General features: G+C 37.4%; 2 protein-coding genes across 3 annotated transcripts in view; both read right to left on the bottom strand.

The window, feature by feature from the left end:
• LOC306860838 (cAMP-dependent protein kinase inhibitor gamma-like) overlaps window positions 1-13762 on the bottom strand; it is a 30472-nt gene extending 16710 nt beyond the window's left edge. Inside the window, exon 1 of one of the 2 annotated variants that reach the window (XM_079402789.1) lies at window positions 11773-13762. The gene's annotated coding sequence lies outside the window, so the exon portion shown is untranslated. Of the gene's footprint in view, window positions 1-7799; window positions 8001-11772 lie in introns of those variants that run through there. The other variant, XM_079402790.1, reaches the window with a different exon arrangement.
• Window positions 12227-18190, bottom strand: LOC306860837 (alpha-tocopherol transfer protein-like). Its single transcript, XM_079402788.1, has 5 exons — window positions 18122-18190; window positions 16868-17312; window positions 14056-14249; window positions 13862-13972; window positions 12227-13772 (listed from the first exon to the last, which is right to left on the bottom strand). The coding sequence occupies exons 2-5, from the start codon at window positions 17307-17309 to the stop codon at window positions 13494-13496; spliced, it is 1026 nt and encodes a 341-aa protein (XP_079258914.1). The 5' UTR covers window positions 17310-17312; window positions 18122-18190; the 3' UTR covers window positions 12227-13493.
• Window positions 18191-19046: the final 856 nt, after the last annotated feature.

Below are 19046 nucleotides of genomic sequence, written 5' to 3'. Positions count from 1 at the left end.
AAACACCGAGACGGCACAGTTTTTTTTTTTTTTTTTTGGCATTGGTAAATCTCACAATTCAAAGTTCATTTGCTGTTGTCCTACATATCCTTCCTCCTTTTAAAGGGTGTTGCTTTGTGTGTCCACATCTATTTTTCCCAAGCAACATCAAAAGAGCCACTGCTTGAATTTCCACACAGGAGATATTACTCAGGACCCAGAACGGTCACCTTCTTTCACCGGCCAAGCATTTCATGCTATCATGACTTTTTAAATGCCAATTTTACAGTCCCCAAGCACTTCAGCTGCACTTTCACAGCCTCTTATCAGCATACTGTAACATTTCACGGCCCATGTTCAGCTTCCCCTGGAAAAGGTTATGAGCCCACCGCAAGGGAACTTTGCTGGTACATTACACATCCACTGCACCTAAACTATGAGAGGAAGGATCTTTAAATCACATTCTCCAGAGCAATTACTTTCAAATTGCCAAACAACACCAAAGCAAAATAGAGGTAATCATGAACAAGTCATTAACAAAAAAGAAAACAAACCAAAAAAGATTTTAAATTAAGAGCTTAAATTATATATAAATATACAAAAAAAACCTAAGCATTTATTTAAATTATTTTAATCAGCTTTTTGCAGTTGCCATTTCATTTCAATGATGTGACAAATACATTTTTAAAAGAACAATTACTTAAACTGATTCTCTAATTAATAAGAGCTTCTGAAAATTGCATACACTAAAATTGTAATACACTGCATATAGTTTAAAATGGGTTTAGCATGTCGCACCACAGGACAAGTTATTCTCAGTCATAACAATTTGAATCCCATATGCATGAAGAAAGTAAACATGAATAGTTCCACATTAACATTACAAATCTGAACAATAGGAGGAGGTAATCTCACTTTTCCCAACTCAAAAACATTCAAAATGTCTAATTTACTTCCCGTTGGGGTCTTGATTAGCAACATTTTCAAGGATCCACAAGAGATAATTTATTTGGAAATAGATGTTCTCGCTCCCCAAGACTCAATAACTGATGACAAAATATATATTAAGGATTTTTTGTCCATTTTTAAATAGACCCGATGAGAAAAATGAACATTTAAATTTCATGTATATCTATATTGTTGATTGACATTTCTGAATTTCCCAATTCATGATTAGAGCTGTCACACCACAGGGTGTTTATTAAAAAAAAAAAAAAATTATAATAATAATAATAATAATAAAAATAAAATACTGTTCTTTGCTGTCTAGCAAAATCCAAATATAAAAGAAAAAAAAGACTTGTTTTTCTACTGTACATCATGGCAACTACCCATATAATGCAAATATTATGAGAGATATATGGCTCCATTTTTTTAATTCTGTCAGCATAGAGCAAATGTCCAAAATCCTTTAAGCAGCTTTTTAATGCCAAAGACAGATTGCATGTAAAACAAAATGGCTCTGAAATGTGTGATGGGCATATTGGTCATGGAGGTGGCATATACACTGTGGAAAGCAAGAAGAGAATCTGCCAGGCCTGCAATCATGCTACTTGTGGATGAAATTGTGGTGTCTCCCACACGTGACTCACTCTCATTCGTCCTCCTCTAATGCCCAATGGGACCAGCGCCACTATCCATGAGGATTTTACAGAGGATTAAGACGAGAATTGCAAAGGTAATGAAGAACGTTTGCGGTCAGGCGAAAGAGGAACTTTTTCCTCATGTCATCAAGACTCTTTTCAGTTCCCTGGGTGCTGAGCAAAGAGCTGCTACTTTACAATCGAAACATTTTCAAAGCCACTAAGAAGCAATTAACTGAAGATTTGGAAGCGATAGCCGAATTGAGATTAAAGCCATTTTCTTGCACTGATGTCGGGAGGCTTTTAGTTCACAGGGCCCTTTAACCGAGAGTGTATTTGGTGTTATTTCATGAAACAAAGTATTAGCATTTAAAAAGGCTTGGGGAGATGAAGGTGTGTGACCGCCGCCTCTTTACTAATGCAAGAGTTGATGGGCTTCATTTCCCTGTGTGGCCTATCAGCCCTTTTGATATCAGAGCAAATATTAAATAATAATGAGGACACTGCAGGGAGACTACGTCAAATGTTACGGCAGTTCGAGCCCGCTGAACTTTAGAGCCGACACCCAAAGACACAAATCCATCTTTAATAATTGCAAAACGTCCAACATCCAAAACGGTCTCAACATTATTTGCCTGGCACAGGTGGACGCCTCTACATATTTGCCTCATTATTTGAAAGAAACACCAACCTTCAGACTTCACAAAGATAAAGAACAAAGAGCCTGTGGTTTGTCTTCCTTCCTACTTCAAATACAATTAATATCTATAATAAGCAGGAATGAAACGTACCAACTCGAACTCTTCTGAAAATGCAGAAGACTTCTATTTTCCCTAATGAAAGCACAGAAGAGTTTTACTTTGAAATGTTCTGAGGGCAGAAAGGAAAAGGTCTCAATTAAGCAATCATTTTCCTGTCTGCTAAAGGGCTTCCTTTTAGACCACTTTAGAGGAACCAAAACTCCTATGTGTCACTGAAAGATGGCATATAGCTTTTCTACAGTTATGATGACATGCAAGCCCACATGATGCAGTTTGCGGTCAACCATCACAGCCAATCATCTGGCCAGAAAATGAGCGTTTGCTGAGAGAGTGAGAGAGTTCAAATCTCTGTCTGAGCCAAGAGTATCAGATGTCTGAATCATTCCACTGTTTATTTGGAGGCATAATTACCACTTATTGTTTTTATGTGGCTCTTTCCCCAATTAAATTCGCAGCATGGAGGCGAGAGAGAGAGGGAGTGTGCTAAAAGAGTTTAGGATTTCCCCATGAATCACACATCAGACTAGAACAACAGTGACTGAAGGGAGGAATCTTTGCGGAGTCATGAACAGGTGGTGTCGTTCAGAAGAAAACAGCGGGAGTTTATTAGACTGGGAATCTTGGAAATGGATTAAAAATGAAAAGTTCTCCCAAAACTTCTTTATTTACTCAAGCTCATGGCAATTAAATCTCTTTCTTCTGTGAAAAACAAATGGAGCACAACTTTAGCATAGTTCAAGCTTCAAAAATGTATAAAAAAAATATGATAAAAGTGATTCATAAAAACAATTCATTAGTTGTGTGAATTAATGATGTTTACGCAATTTACTAATAATTAACCTCTTTCACTAGATTTAAGCTTAAGGAGTAGCCTACATTTCTTTGGTTTTCATGAATCTTCTGACCAAACGTGATGTAAGAAATTGGAATTTATAAAACGGATAGTTCCGTTCCTTGATTCTGATTGGTTGAGCCAAGTTTGAAGCTGTTGTAAATTACTCAACAAACATACACCTTTGTTTACATTTGTGTTTCTCGGCAACCACAAGCGTTTCTGAGGAACTACATGTTTAAATTAATATCATTACTCACTATTTGCTCTGTTTTATTTTGTGAAACCTTACTATGTATATGGAATAACCGTTTAAAAAAAAGCAATAAGCCCCCAGTGAATTTATAACAGCTAAGGGGGTTGTAACAAAGACTATAGAATACCCAAGACATGTCACCGGTATAGTTTTGAATGGGGAAAAATGCAACGCTCTGAAAAATAAGCTTTTTAGACCGCTATTTGAGCAAAAGAAACAACCTTTATGACAGTTGTTGTCAGATTTCTTTGGTGATTTCAAATATGAAATTTAATCGTAAGCTTAGTGAACAGTTTTAGAGAATTTGATGTTTCCCCATTCAAAGAGATAGGAGCTGCACTTGGATGCCCGAGAGGCATTTCAAAGATGGCCGCCGAGTGACATGACTTGTCTTGAAGAGACTTTGGTTGTAAGCACTCCGCTTCGCATTAATTCATGCATATTCAAATCACACGAGGGGGAGATTTTCAGTGCCTTAATTTTAGTCTGTTTGGTCTCAAACAATCCCATTGAATGTCTTCAACCGGCTTAAAATATAGTGCATTAGTAGTGGGCTACAGTTAAAAAACGTCAGCCAAAACATTGTATAAGAGTAATGTCTTTTAAATTGTTCCTAAAATTTAATGATTGGAGGTTTACAGCATTTTTATGCACATGCTAACTCTTTGCCTACAAACTGTCAAAAAGGTCACACGCCTCCCGAAAATAATCACGCTGCTTGGAAAATGAATGGTTTGCACACAAATTACAGTACCTATCCAAACCAAATGCCACTGAAATATGCTCACCATCATCTGCACCCTGCTATTACATACTGCACAAACAGTAGCATAGAGACAATGTCAGTGATAAACAAGATCCTCAAATGTAGAAACATAAATGTTTCTAGCAAGACCAAAGTTGTGGGAGAGTGAAGAGTGCACACAAAAATCTATGTTCTGTCACTATTTAATAAAGTCAAATTGTATATGGCAAAAACCTGTGTAAATTCTTTAAAAATATATACATTTGACAGTCATTTAGCAGATGAAAAAAAAGTACAAAAAAACAATACAAAAGCGACAGCATTAAATTCCAAGTCTTCTAAAGTAAAATGATAGCTTTGTTTGAGAAACAGACTAAAATATAATTCATTGAAAATCTTAAATTAAAAATATTTTGACGTCAATGTCTGACATGTCTGGAATGTCTTATGGCACGAGTTTGACGTCTTGAGGTTAATTACTTTTGATTTGACAGCTGCAGCAGGGATTCTTGGTATTATAAGCAACTGTTACTTTAATGAAAAGATCCATGTGAAAAGCTTTTAAAACACTGATATGTACACATATATGGAGGAAAAACACATACTGGATTGTAGGGGAAGATTCAATGCTTCGATAGGAGAAGCCTGATTCGACTCCCAATCTCACAGTCGAATATTCGCAGGGTGTGACATATGGGGTTGCCAAAATGTCTGATTTCACATAGAGCTAGCCTACCAGTTTCCCCCCCAATAAGTTAATATAAAGCCTATTAAGATAATGCTGTGAATAAGAATCTGAAAAGAAAGAAGCTTTAAATAAATATTTTAACTTGCGTGAATAAATCCAACCAACCCTATATATTTAAGTTTCACTTTCCATAATCCATGACCGACAGAGGAGCATCTTAGCGGCAGCGATTTAAATCTTTAACAAGACACAAATTGACGCAGGCAGAGTGAAAGGATTTTTTTGATCAGGTAGGGTACAAATGATTTCAAAACATTTCAGCCGGTTTATATACACTCACTGGCCACTTTATTAGGTACACCTTGCTAGTACCGGGTTGGACCCCCTTTTGCCTTCAGAACTGCCTTAATTCTTTGTGGCATAGATTCAACAAGGTGTTGGAAACATTCCTCAGAGATTTTGGTCCATATTGACATGATAGCATCACACAGTTGCTGCAGATTTGTTGGCATCCATGATGTGAATCTCCCGTTCCACCACATCCCAAAGGTGCTCTATTGGATTGAGAACTGGTGGCTGTGTAGGCCATTTGAGTAAAGTGAACTCATTGTCATGTTCAAGAAACCAGTCTGAGATGATTTGAGCTTTGTGACATGGTGCATTATCCTGCTGGATGTAGCCATCAGAAGATGGGTACACTGTAGTCATAAAGGTATGGACATGGTCAGCAACAATACTCAGGTAGGCTGTGGCGTTTAAACGATGCTCGATTGGTACTAAGGGGCCCAAAGTGTGCCAAGAAAATATCCCCCACACCATTACACCACCACCACCCTGAACCGTTGAGACAAGGCAGGATGGATCCATGCTTTCATGTTCTTTACGCCAAATTCTGACCCTACCATCTGAATGTCGCAGAAGAAATCGAGACCCATCAGACCAGGCAACGTTTTAGCTGACAGGAGCGGCACCCAGTGTGGTCTTCTGCTGCTGTAGCCCATCTGCTTCAGGGTTCGACGTGCTGTGCATAACAGAGATGGTATTCTGCATATCTTGGTTGTAACGAGTGGTTATTTGAGTTGCTGTTGCCTTTCTATCATCTCTAACCAGTCTGCCCATTCTCCTCTGACCTCTGAGTACTACGGTGATTATCTCTTCAGTGCACAACGCGAGCAGGACAAACAACAATGCAGAATATTAAGAACTATGACTGGGACTGTCATATACATTACATTATAATGAGAATACTTCAATTCAAACGCTGAGAATTTTTAGAGTTTAGTTTCCGTGGTTTTGCATGTTGTTGGATGAAGAATGCGTCCAAAAAAGAGCCGCGCAGACACGTTCATGCATTTGGGGTATTTTGTGCAGATAACCTATACGTTGTAATATTAACGTTATGTTGTATAAATAACGAAGTATATTCTATATGAGATAAACGATGAGTTAAATCCCACTGATTAAAAACCTGCTATCATTCATCTTCAGCACGCACAGCTCAAAACAAATGCAGAATATTAATAATTTCGGTCATATACCTAACGTTATAATGAGAGCAATATTGTAAAAAAATGTTGTGAATTCTTAGGGTTTCACTGATGTTTAATGTTAACTAGCTTTTAGGGCTGTGCAATTAATCGCATGCGATTCTCATACGCATCTCATCAGTAAAGCCGGCTCCGTGATTGGCGGTAAATCTCCATCACCGGTTTTCAGATGGAGTGGCAGTTAATACACAGAGCCGTAGTTCACGGACAAGTTCAATGGCTCAACCATTCCTCTAAAGGACAGGATATGTGTCTCTTTGACAGGACCTTGTTACAAACATCCAGTTCTGCTCTTGCATTAAACAACACATGGCCTTAACAGGAAGCAGGTGGGATGTCTGTCCTTGTCGTTTATGTCCTTCTCCTGCACCTGAGGTCTGACTGCGAGAGAGAGAGAGGAGGATACACAGAACCAGAAACACTGTACCAGTGAGCATCTGGTGTGCAGACAGACAAGAACGGAATACAGACATATTTATTATGCTTAATGTGAAAGTTAACCCAAAAAATGTTGTATTGGACCCCATTGACTTCCAGTGCCTGGACAAAAATGCTTCTTCAAAATATCTTCTATAGAAGGTCATACGGTTTTAGAATCACATGAGGGTGAGTACATGACAATTTTAATTTTGGGTCTATAATATTAATATACAGAACTTGACATAACTTAACAGCTCTTCAATGTCACTGGCATGGTGTCCTTTGAACGATCAACCTCAGGGTTTGTGGGAAGTTTTGTCCTCGCTTGACAGCCCAAACAAGGTAAATGGACCCAGAAAACACCCTTCAAACCAAGTACAGCTGTATTACAAAACTGTATTTGCAGGCCCAACAAAATACTAGGAGATAAACTGAACATCCTTGTGGTAAAACACCTCTAGCAATAATCCATATAAAGAAAAGTAAAGAGACTTTATTGTCATTGTAGTTATACAACGAAATTTGTTTGGTAGCTCACAGAGGCCAGCAGCAGTAAAACAAGAAAGCAGCACACAGAACATAGTAAATGTAGTAAAAGTATAAAATTACTGTATAAAATAAAAAGGCACTTAGTATAATAATAGACAAGATAAATTTAAGGATAGAAATGTAACAGTATTTACAGTTACATTAATTATCATAATTATCATATAATTCTATGATATCATTTTTATCATTTAGTCACATGTAGGCGAGATCTTCCACCCAGTGCCCACAGCCACCAAACCCAGACAGCAATTAAAAAGAAACGTCCTGGACAAGCAAACAAAGCTAAACAGCTGTTAAGACTTAAAGACCACCGGTCACTGTACATTTCCGCTTTTTGCTGCCCCATCCTTAACCCTTTTTTCACTTCCAATTATCAATACTTCAAGCTAAAAACCATTATCCAAACTTATAGTCACAGTACACAGCTTCAATTACTTACCAAATGCTCTCCGAGCGTTAATGACATGGTGCTACAAAGCTCTCGGAGGACCTGAATAAAGACAGTTTTATTTTAGTCCACACGAGAAACAGAAAGCGGTATCCTCTGATCCTAGTGTTTATGAGAGAGCCTCCTCTCATTCTCTCTCTTTCTGTCTGCCTCTCTTTTTCTCCTTCCCGTCTCTCTCTCTCTCTCTCTCTCCACAGCGAACGGATCCCACACAGCTGCAGCACGCCTCTCTCCCACAGATCAGGGAGGATGTGGGCGTAAAGTGATTTGATTTGCTCTGAGTTGTGAAGAGAGGAAAACAAGCCAAACATATCCAGAGAGAAGCTTTCAAATCTTGAATGACAGCCTGAATGAATCTGACCAACGGCTTTAGCCAGAGCCCGCATAAGTGCATGAAAGCCACACTGACCATGTTTATATGGACATGAAAATTCTGAATAATATCAAAATGGTCATATGTCAATGAGGTAAGCGCCATGTAAACACGTTAATCAGCCAATATTCCAGTCAGAATTGTCATGCAAGTAGTGGAATGCAACCTCACAATAAATAAATGAATAGGTTTATGACAATAATACAAATAATAAAAGGTATTAATTAATTGTTATTATTGCAAGCATATGCATGTCCAAATAAAAGCAATTATGAGTGCTATAAACACACTGAAGAAGATTTTGAGCGAGGAGGAGACTGATTCTTTTATTCAAACATTAAAAGAAATTAATAAATAAATAAACAGGCAAAAACACTGTAAGAGTCTCTTCACTGACATTTTGCAATTCAATGTGCTCCTGTATGCTGTTGTCAAGGGCATGAATGAGAATTAATGAGTTGATTAAATTTTCAATTTATTTTTACCAATTTGGCAGAGTAAAAGGCCAGAACAAGCAATATTGAGATAAGAGCATGCATGTAATTTAATTTATACAGAATATGCTGCTTACATTTATACACGGAACAGCTGTGTGAGGCATGTGAGAGTGTTTGGAGTATGGCAAACCAAGTATGAGTAACAAAGTATGGCAAATAACTAAAAGCACTAAAATAGAAATAATAAATAAAACTAAAACAAAATCAATTAAACCTAAATAGTAATATATATATATATATATATATATATATATATATATATATATATATAAAAAAAATAAAAATAATAATAATAAAAAGCAATAAGCACATAACAAAATGACAAAAAAGTGACTAAAATAAAAATGAAAACTGAAAATATAAAATAAAAACTTTAACAGTATATAAATAATACTATACTACTATAAGACTGATTAGGACCTCAACTGAAAACAATAAATAAAATTATACCAAGAGAACTGTGGATATAGATTCTTATGAGAATGTCAAACCCTGATTCACTCAGCAACAGCTGTGTAAATTACTGCGAGATATATATTAAGCTGTTTGTATTTAATTGTATTGATACTATAAAGCTGTACATTTCATGTGCAATAATAATAATCTGAACAGCTCTCCCAGCAGGCTATTACTGAGCGGAGAATTGCTTCCCAGCAATAATGTTATAATATCAACAGCCTTGTTGATGAGGCCCTCAAGACACTGTAGCACTGAAACTCAATCATAGCACTTGTGCACACCAAATTATTTTGACACAACAAATACGATTTTGTGAAGCTTACAGGTCAAAAGCTACCAGTGAAAGACCCCACAAATAGCCTCTGCTTTGAGCCAATTGATTTATACATTTAAATTCATGCATCAACAAAATGCGAGACTGGTAAGTAGCCTATTCACTACACTGACTAGCAAAACCATTATAAAAATAGAGGAAAACAAATCGAAACAAAAGCCCTCGACAGATACGGTGGCATGATAATGGCTCAAGTACTAATGCAAAACTCTTGCTGTAGAGTGTAGACTGACCTGGACGTGTCATGCTAATGAACTTTTCACTTAAAGCAAAGAGCCACGAGAGCACTAACCAAAATGAGTGCTGCCAACAGAGGATAATGCTTCTGCTACATCACAATGATAAATGATAATCGTCACAACACATCTTTGAGTACCACTACCTGCCATTTCATCAACCTACTCTAGCAGAAGAAGCCAAGTGGATGATGACTTGCTGGAATAATATCTTTTGACTCCGAGGTCCAAAACAGCAATTGCTAGTGAAGTTGTTGGGCCAGAGATAGAAAGTAGGACAACCAAGCTCATGAGAGCAGCAAAAGACACCAGCTGCACAGAACAAACTGACAGTTTAAGTCACATATCATAAAGTTCATTAAAACACCAACCTGTTTAATGCAGCCTAACGTCCATTGTACCATCAAATATTAACATCCACTCTACAGAATTAGCTTCAGACGAATCGTCTGGATACATTTACACAGCTCACATGACTATGAAAAATTAAAAAGCCGATGACAATGAAGTGATTGTTTGAGATCGTTTTGCTTCGGATTGTTCATTGTTGATGTGCAGCTCATCAAAACGCCTCAGTGAATCAAGTCCATGATGTCTTTGAGCTCAAGGGTCCCATGAATGTAGTAACCTAAACAACCGACTGCTCACAAGTGAAAGAACTAAAAACAGACCACCATCTTGCATGTTAAATGCACAGATCAGCGCAAACAGGTCACCCACACACACACACAAAAATTTATTACATTTGATTTCTGTAATGTCTTTGGCACATCTTCAGGACTGTGCCGCCAGAGCACTCTATCATAATAAAAATGTCCATACATGATTGAACCACTGAAAGTGGCATAGCTGATGCCTTCACTGTTACTATATTACTATTGAACTCATGGAAAATGCTCTTAAAGAGACAGTTCACCCAAAAATGTTGTTCCAAAACCATTTTGAACTAATGAAGATATTTATATTTTCTAATCATTTATGCCCATCTTTTAGGAGGTGTTCTATAATTTTCAAACTTCAAAAAGTACAAATAATCTTAAAAGAAATCCACATGAATCTAGCAGTTTAACCCAAGTTTTCTGAAGAGATATGATCACTTTATATGATGAATAAATTTAATGTAGCCTTTTATTCAGATATAAACACATACATATACACATCAAACATAGTCAATAGAATGCTTGTTTGGAGAAAATTTTGGTTGGTTGAAATTTAAATGGACATATATTATTGATGAGAGAAAATATATCTTCATTTGTGTTACTAAGATGAATTAAACTTTTATGGATTTGGAAGGGCATTAGGGTGAAAGCAAATGACAGAATTGTATTTTTATTTTTGGATGAAATAACCCTTGAATGTCTAACTAATCTGCATGTCTAAACTTGTCAAGACACCCCTCCTCTTCCAAATAAGAGAGTATATAAAGGCTTTTGCCAAAAGAAAATATAATTTCTGTCATCCTTCACTAATCTTCATGTTGTCAGGTAGAATGACAGCCCCAGTCACCATTCACTTGCATCTATATGGAAAAGGAGTCATTGAAAGGGGGTTGTCAATTCCTTACATTTCGCCAAACTTCTCCTTTTGTGATCCACAGAATAAAGGCTGGAACAAAATAAGGATAGATAATTTCTCATTTTAGGGTGAACTGTCGCTTTAAGGTTCCTGAATACACATTGGTATAATAAAAGCAAAAACACTTGGGGAATTCTACTATTAAACAGCGGCCAAGTAAAGAAAAACAACCCAGACCATTTTATTAAACCAACACCAACTACAGCTTTAGATTAGGGAGCATTTTAATTAGTTTTTAATATTTTGTAGACGTACAAATGCTAGAATTAAAACCAAATAAGCCCCAACTCCTTCATACTTGAAAGTCTGGTACAAAGCATCGTCACGAATAATCGCAAAATTGCAGTTTAGCCACAATATCCCAGCATATATTCAGCATGATCCCCCAAAAAAAACTAACGCTTCGGTGTGTTTTGTTACATTTGTAACGCTTGTTGTTTTACTACCGAAACTATATCGGCTGTTATAAACCATCATCAGCACTAACCTTGATCCGCTTCACTTTCTTCCACTTGTTACCATTCACTATTTGACGGGATTCCCCTTCATTTCCTAAAGCTCTTCCCGCATTCCACACTCCGATCCAATGGATTTTAATGGATCTTTTCGGAGATTCCTAGTCACATCCAACGCTCCACTGACAGTCTATTGAACACAATGAGAAAGAGGGATAGGGCTTTAAACATCTGTTTCCAAAATGGAGTGATCCCACAGCCAATCACACCCCGTCTGCTCTCTTACCAGTAACAGCACTTTCGCTTTGTTCACGCGGAGCTGCTTACGTGAAAAAAAAAAAACAAGTGCGCTGAACAGTAACTTTGAATAATCTTCATCTTGAAATGTTTGTTTTTAGGGAGATTTATGAAAAGGAATCGAGTTTCCAAGCTGCAGCACGTGACTGCGAGTGAATACCTATACAAAATTACCATGGTAACCAGCTTCCGCCAAAATAGCATGATTGTTTTATTATGGAAATGTGGAAGCTTAGCCACCACTGTCAGCAAAAAATTAACAAATTAAGCACGATAATTTCTGAAAACTTTATACTTTGAAGAAGATATTAACGTACGGTGTTTCACTGTAATACTTTTTTAAGGATTTTATGGTATTGTGCGCCAGTGAAGACATTTTCCAGCTATAGGAAGAAAGGAAGTGTGCTAGTGGATGAAGTTTCTGTCTGATGGTGAATGTCTCCATCTTCTGGTAAACTCCATACTACAATCTCTTAACTTTGAAAATGATCATCTTTATCGACCGTTTCACAAAATACTTAAGAAATGTCTACAATACTGACATCAAACATAAGGCTTATAAATAAGGCATAAAATGAACTCAGTAAGACAAAAATTAAATTGCGTCCCTTAATACTTAAAATAAAACAAACCAGTTATCTTTACAAGATGTATACAACATTAAAGGTTAATATTCACATGAATAATTTTGGCAAATGACAATATACAAACACACATTGTGAACTGGCCACTTAATTTTAAAAAATATTGTGGTGTTGAGATGTAAATAAGTGTAATAAGCTAACTGACCTCAGCTTAATATGCTTTTACATGTACCACTATCTGAACCAATTTTAAAGCTTATCACGTAACTTATAATGACAACGGTATTGTGTGTAAAAATGTAGTGCACTCACGAACAGTAAAAGACATAAACGAGGAAAACAATATTTTAGAGCGGTCCACAAATTGGAAATGAACATGGTTATTTCATTCTCTGTAGGATAAAATAATAATTTGTACTGGGGCTTTTAAATTTAAAAATGCACACTGTTATTGCTTTGGATATAACTGACATGAGCCACTATCTCCAATGTGCTATCTAAATCTTCAATTTAATTAACCTTTCTAAATATCTAATTTTCCCTTCACCGTAAATTAAGGCAAGCAATATTTGATTTGTGACATAAAATACGAATGATGTAGTGCTGAACATTGACATTTAAATACTCCTTGTAACAAATACAGACACAGATTAAAACCCAAGGCTATGAGTATTCTAAAAATGATTTTGAATCAAGTTTTTAAAACACGTGGTAACCAGATTAAGCCAAAGCAATAAGAATATATCCAGCATCTAAATGGCTGTCTGCACTAGATATTTTAAACGGTCAGACTCATCTGGTGACCTCTGAATACAAAGTTGATCATAGCTAAACAAATGTTTCAAAAGAAGCCATTGCACATTTCCAGGAGGTCAGTAACAATAATAAAGCTGGGAACGTAGATGTCTGAAGGAGTCCTCTCCATGTGCGCCAGCTTGCTCTCCCTCAAACAGCATGGAGTCTGGCAGAATGACGCCCTCCAGAGGATCAGGCTGACAGAACTCCACCACAAACTCTTCCTCTGCCTCCAGCAGCATTCTGGACCAGGCAGACATGTCAAGTCTTCCAGCCACTCCTCCATACTCTTGAGGCAGCACAGACTGAGGAATGACTCGATGGAGAGAGGCCAAGTCTGAACCGTGAAGGACATACTGTTGGGAGAAGACAGGCCCTTGTTTCCAGTATTATTGAGCTAGAAATGTCTGTGTGTAAATACCAGGATAAGAAGCCAGTTACTTACCCTCTCTGCCATTTTCTCTTTCAGAAATGGCTTAATTATTGCAAAAATACCCTTGAAGATACGTGGCTCATTTATAATGTTTACAGCCTTTATTCTTATTGGGAAGCCATCCTGAAAAACAAAAGCAGCAGTCACTGCTAAAAATCAATGACTTTATCGTAAATAATCTCTGGGATACTTTTTCAATGTCTTACCTGAAGGATACCGACAACTTTCTTTGCCAACAGTGGTCCTGGATTTGAGGCTTGAGAGAGGCCAACTCCTGTATAATCCACCAGGATAACAATTCCATTCACTTGGGTTTCCTCAGGCTGAATCAGCTTCTCTAATGTCAAATAAATAGCCCGAATGTTGTCCACAAATGCATAATCATTAGGCTTCCATTTACCTAGGAAAGCAAAAGACAAGAAAACAAATGTTTGTTGTAATCATATTTTCGTCTCGATTATAACATTTGTGTGCACAAATAAATCATTCATAACTAACAATGCAATATTTGGGAAAAAAAAAAAAAGAAAAAGAAAAAAAGAGCAGCAGCATTCTAGTTAAAGTTGAGGCACAGTTCCAAAAGGCTTTAATTCTATAATAAAGTATCATAATTCGATACATTAATTTCTAAGGCCTTGCTGAAAAACCTATTGTTCAAAATCTTCCACCTTCAAGTCTTGGTATTTTTAATGCGAAAACTTTACAGATTTTTATGACATATGGATGACTTTTATATACAGTATGTCACAGAAGTGAGTAAACCCCTCACATTTTTGTAAATATTTTATTAAATCTTTTCATGTGACAACTCTGAAGAAATGACCCTTTGCTACAATGTAAAGTAGTGAGTGTACAGCTTGTATAACAGTGTTAATTTGCTGTCCCCTCAAAATAACTCAACACACAGCCATTAATGTCTAAACCAGGGCTGTCCAAACTCAGTCCCGGAGGTCCCGGTGTCCTGCAGAGTTTAGCTCCAACCCTAATTAAACACACCTGAAGCAGCTAATCAAGCTCTTACTAGGCATTCTAGAAACTTCCATGCAGGTGTGTTGAGGCAAGTTGGAGCTAAACTCTGCAGGACACTGGCTCTCCAGGACCGAGTTTGGACAGCCCTGGTCTAAACCGATGGTACACCCCTAAGTGAAAATGTCCAAATTGGGCCCAAAGTGTCAATATTTAGTGTGGCCACCATATTTTCCAGCACTGCCTTAACCCTCTTGGGCATGGAGTTCACCAGAGCTTCACAGGTTGCCACTGCAGTCCTCTTCCACTCCTCCATGACGACATCACGGAGCTGGTGGATGTTAGAGACCTTGATCTCCTCCACCTTCCGTTTGAGGATGCTCCACAGATGGTCTGGAGACATGCTTGGCCAGTCCATCACCTTTACCCTCAGCTTCTTTAGCAAGGCAGTGGTTGTCTTGGAGGTGTGTTTGGGGTCGTTATCATGTTGGAATACTGCCCTGCGACCCAGTCTCTGCTTCAGTATGTCACAGTACACGTTGGCATTCATGGTTCCCTCGATGAACTGTAGCTCCCCAATGCCGGCACTTGTCTTTGTACTCCTCACCTGGTTGGCGCCACACACGCTTGAAACCATCTGAACCAAATAAGTTTATCTTGGTCTCATCAGACCACAGGACATGGTTCCAGTAATCCATGTCCTTAGTCTGCTTGTCTTCAGCAAACTGTTTGCGGGCTTTCTTGTGTATCATCTTAAGAAGAGGCTTCCTTCTGGGACGACAGCCATGCAGACCAATTTGATGCAGTGTGCGGCGTATGGTCTGAGCACTGACAGGCTGACCCCCCACCCCTTCAACCTCTGCAGCAATGCTGGCAGCACTCATACTTCTATTTCCCAAACACAACCTCTGGATATGACGCTGAGCACGTGCATTCAACTTCTTTGGTCAACCATGGCAAGGCCTGTTCTGAGTAGAACCTGTCCTGTTAAACCGCTGTATGGTCTTGGCCACCGTGCTGCAGCTCAGTTTCAGGGTCTTGACAATCTTCTTATAGCCTACGTCATCTTTATGTAGAGCAACAACTCTTTTTTTCAGATCCTTTCAGTTCTTTGCCATGAGGTGCCATGTTGAACTTCCAGTGACCAGTATGAGAGAGTGAGAGCTATAACACCAAATTTAGCACACCTGCTCCCCATTCACACCTGAGACCTTGTAACACTAACGAGTCACATGACACCGGGGAGAGAAAATGGCTAATTGGGCCCAATTTGGACATTTTCACTTAGGGGTGTACTCACTTTTGTGACCAGCGGTTTAGACATTAATGGCTGTGTGTTGAGTTATTTTGAGGGGACAGCAAATTTACACTGTTATACAAGCTGTACATTACTTTACATTGTAGCAAAGTGTCATTTCTTCAGTGTTGTCACATGGAAAGATATAATAAAATATTTACACAAATGTGAGGGGTGTACTCACTTCTGTGAGATACTGTAGTAATATTTTAAGAAGAACATTTACTGGACTTAAGCAACCTACGTTCACTGGATTACCCATGCATTATTTTTTAGATAAGTAATTCTGCATTATATGTTTTGTCCCATGCAATGAAAACTACAGAGCTTTGATCATGAAACTACTCCATATAATCTTTAAAATACACATTATTGGGAGCTATAGAATGACAACAGACATGTATATGCACTTTATGTAAGTTTGCTATACTATTATAATATCTCATTCATTAGCAGCAATCAGAATTTCATCTTACTTTTTGGCCATATAAATATCAGCAGTACCAAATTGCATGTTTTTGCCCATTTTGGGCCTCTGAATAACATTTAGGTGTTTTTCCTTCTTGAGTGTGAGCTCCATTTTTTTTCATTATATAATACTAAATGAGACAATAAACTGTTCCATTTCAAAAGATTCAATTTTTTCTAACTATTATGTCTTATGTTAGGTTTCGCATAGTTATTTTCTTTATTATTCATTAATCTAACCCAAAGATTTGATTAGGTCTAGTTAAGACAATAAGAAGAAGCATTACCTGGTCGTAAACACAGTATGTAACGTCCATGAGGGTCTGGTCTGGGCAGGACAGTGAGAAAACCCAGATCTAGGACGTGCTTCACTGTGGAGGGCTTCAGGTCCTGAAACACCTCAGGCCAGGCTTTCCGGCTGGCATGATAATTCAAGAGTAGCTGAAGGGCCCGGTCATAATCAAACTTTCTGGCCCTGAGGAAACGCAGCAGGAATGCATCGTCTAACCGTGTCCTCAGATTGGGGTGGTCTTTTAGTATCATATCTCGTAATGCCTGGACATCCCGGAGCCTCCATTCGGGCTTCTCCTGGAGCTCTTCCCGTGCCTTGGCCACTAGTTCAGGAGTCAGGGTGCAGGCGTAGATGGGTGGGGGAGGAGCTGGGAAGCCTACACCTGCCACCGCTTCCCTTGGTGGGCCAAGATCAATGTGACCATTTTGGTCTGCCATGGGCTATTGGTGTATAGAAATATTCAAGTCTCATTAAATATAAAAAAAAAATGTAAATGACAAACATAGAGCAGTTTATGGACAATTGTTAATAATAAAAAAATGCCATCAAGCACAATATATAGGTCATTCGAAAGCAATGGGTACACTACTTTTATGCATTTTCACAATTTTAGCAAATTTTAAACAATGTCTCAAAATTGGACAATACAGAAATACAATAGAAAATGTACAATAAATAAGGAATAAATAAGCATTTTTCATTTATGTTGATTCAGCATAAAAATAATTAATTTTATTACTAAGTCATTTTACATTACTACCTTTTGGAAACTGTGTAAGCTGTTAAGGTATTTCAGAACTATTTTCTAATCCCTTCAAAATACTAGTGTGAAAATGAATATTTTTTGTTTTTAAATGCTACATTTTTACTAGTTCATATTTATACAATGACAGTGTACCTCTTTCTGGTGACCATTAAATTAATCTTGGTATTATTTTCTACAGTATTTTCTAAATACAGCAAGATCTTTTATGAGAAACAATTGTAGCTGGACTCATATGCTTAAAAATTAACTGCACTATCAATAAGAAAAATATATATTTAATATGTCAGAACCAAAGCTAAATCAATATGAAATAATCTTGGCGCTACTGTGGTGCTCATGAATCACAGTAATAATTACATATATGAAAGTGCTTGGTACTTTAAAATACTGAATGATTATATTTATCGTGATAGCTTCAGTTTTTTCAACGTTTAAAAGTTGATGCCCTTCACGTAAAACCGAACACAAATCAAACCAACCTACCTAAGAAATCCGCAATCAGTTCCGTGTACAAGGAAAAGCCCTTCTACCATTGGTCATTCTGTGTCATGTGATGTATGACGAAAGACACGTTTATTCTGCCTGTTTCCCTTAAAGCTGAAGTGTGTAATTTTTTTTTTTTCGAAATAAAACATAAACTAGTAGCTTGTAGTCTAATCAAAGTCTCTTTAAGAGGGTATTCTATTCTTTGGTCTAATTTACAGTCAAATGTAAACACTTTGACTCTGTGAAGGTATCAAAACATTGCTCGGATTGTTTGAGCATCAACCAATGGCAAGGGTTTGGAGGCGGGACTATATGTTTTTTGGCCAATTGCAGCAGACACAATGAGTGTTGGAGTAACCTGTTTACAGACACGGTACAGATATTTAGGGGGATTTTTTTTAAAAGATAAAATTATAAAAATCGACTTTTACTTTTCATATGCTGTTAATAGGCCACACTTTGTTACATTCTGTCCCATCGAAGTACCCGTTCGAAACAGTTATGAAATAAAAAATGTTCAGTTAACTTAGGCTGTATCTTACTTGACACTAGGTTTATTGAATTATAGATGTGATTAACGTGAGGTTCATTCAATAACTGGCACATCTGGTTATATCATTCCTGACAAAGATTTCTTAAGAGAAACTATCAGTAAAGGCGCCTGGTTTATGAATTGTTTTATTGTCTGTTATCAGTGTTGAGAAGCAAACACCCCCAGCACTAAAAATCCTTGACCATTCTCTGCCACGTATACTTACTTTTATCATCTTGTTTTGAAGCAGGTTTTACGGCTGGAGATGATTATGAGCCTGAAAAGTTCCTCTGAAAAACTTTTGCCACTGAGTAAGGCATTAAATTTGGAAGGAAATGGCGTATGCATGATCACAGTTTAAGTGCCTGCTGAAAAATAAAGAAACAATCT

The sequence above is a fragment of the Barbus barbus genome, assembly GCF_936440315.1.
Source record: "Barbus barbus genome assembly, chromosome: 41".
In the NCBI taxonomy this organism is placed as follows: domain Eukaryota; kingdom Metazoa; phylum Chordata; class Actinopteri; order Cypriniformes; family Cyprinidae; genus Barbus; species Barbus barbus.
Note: the sequence above shows the minus strand (reverse complement) of the source record. Positions and strands in the feature narration are given on the sequence as shown.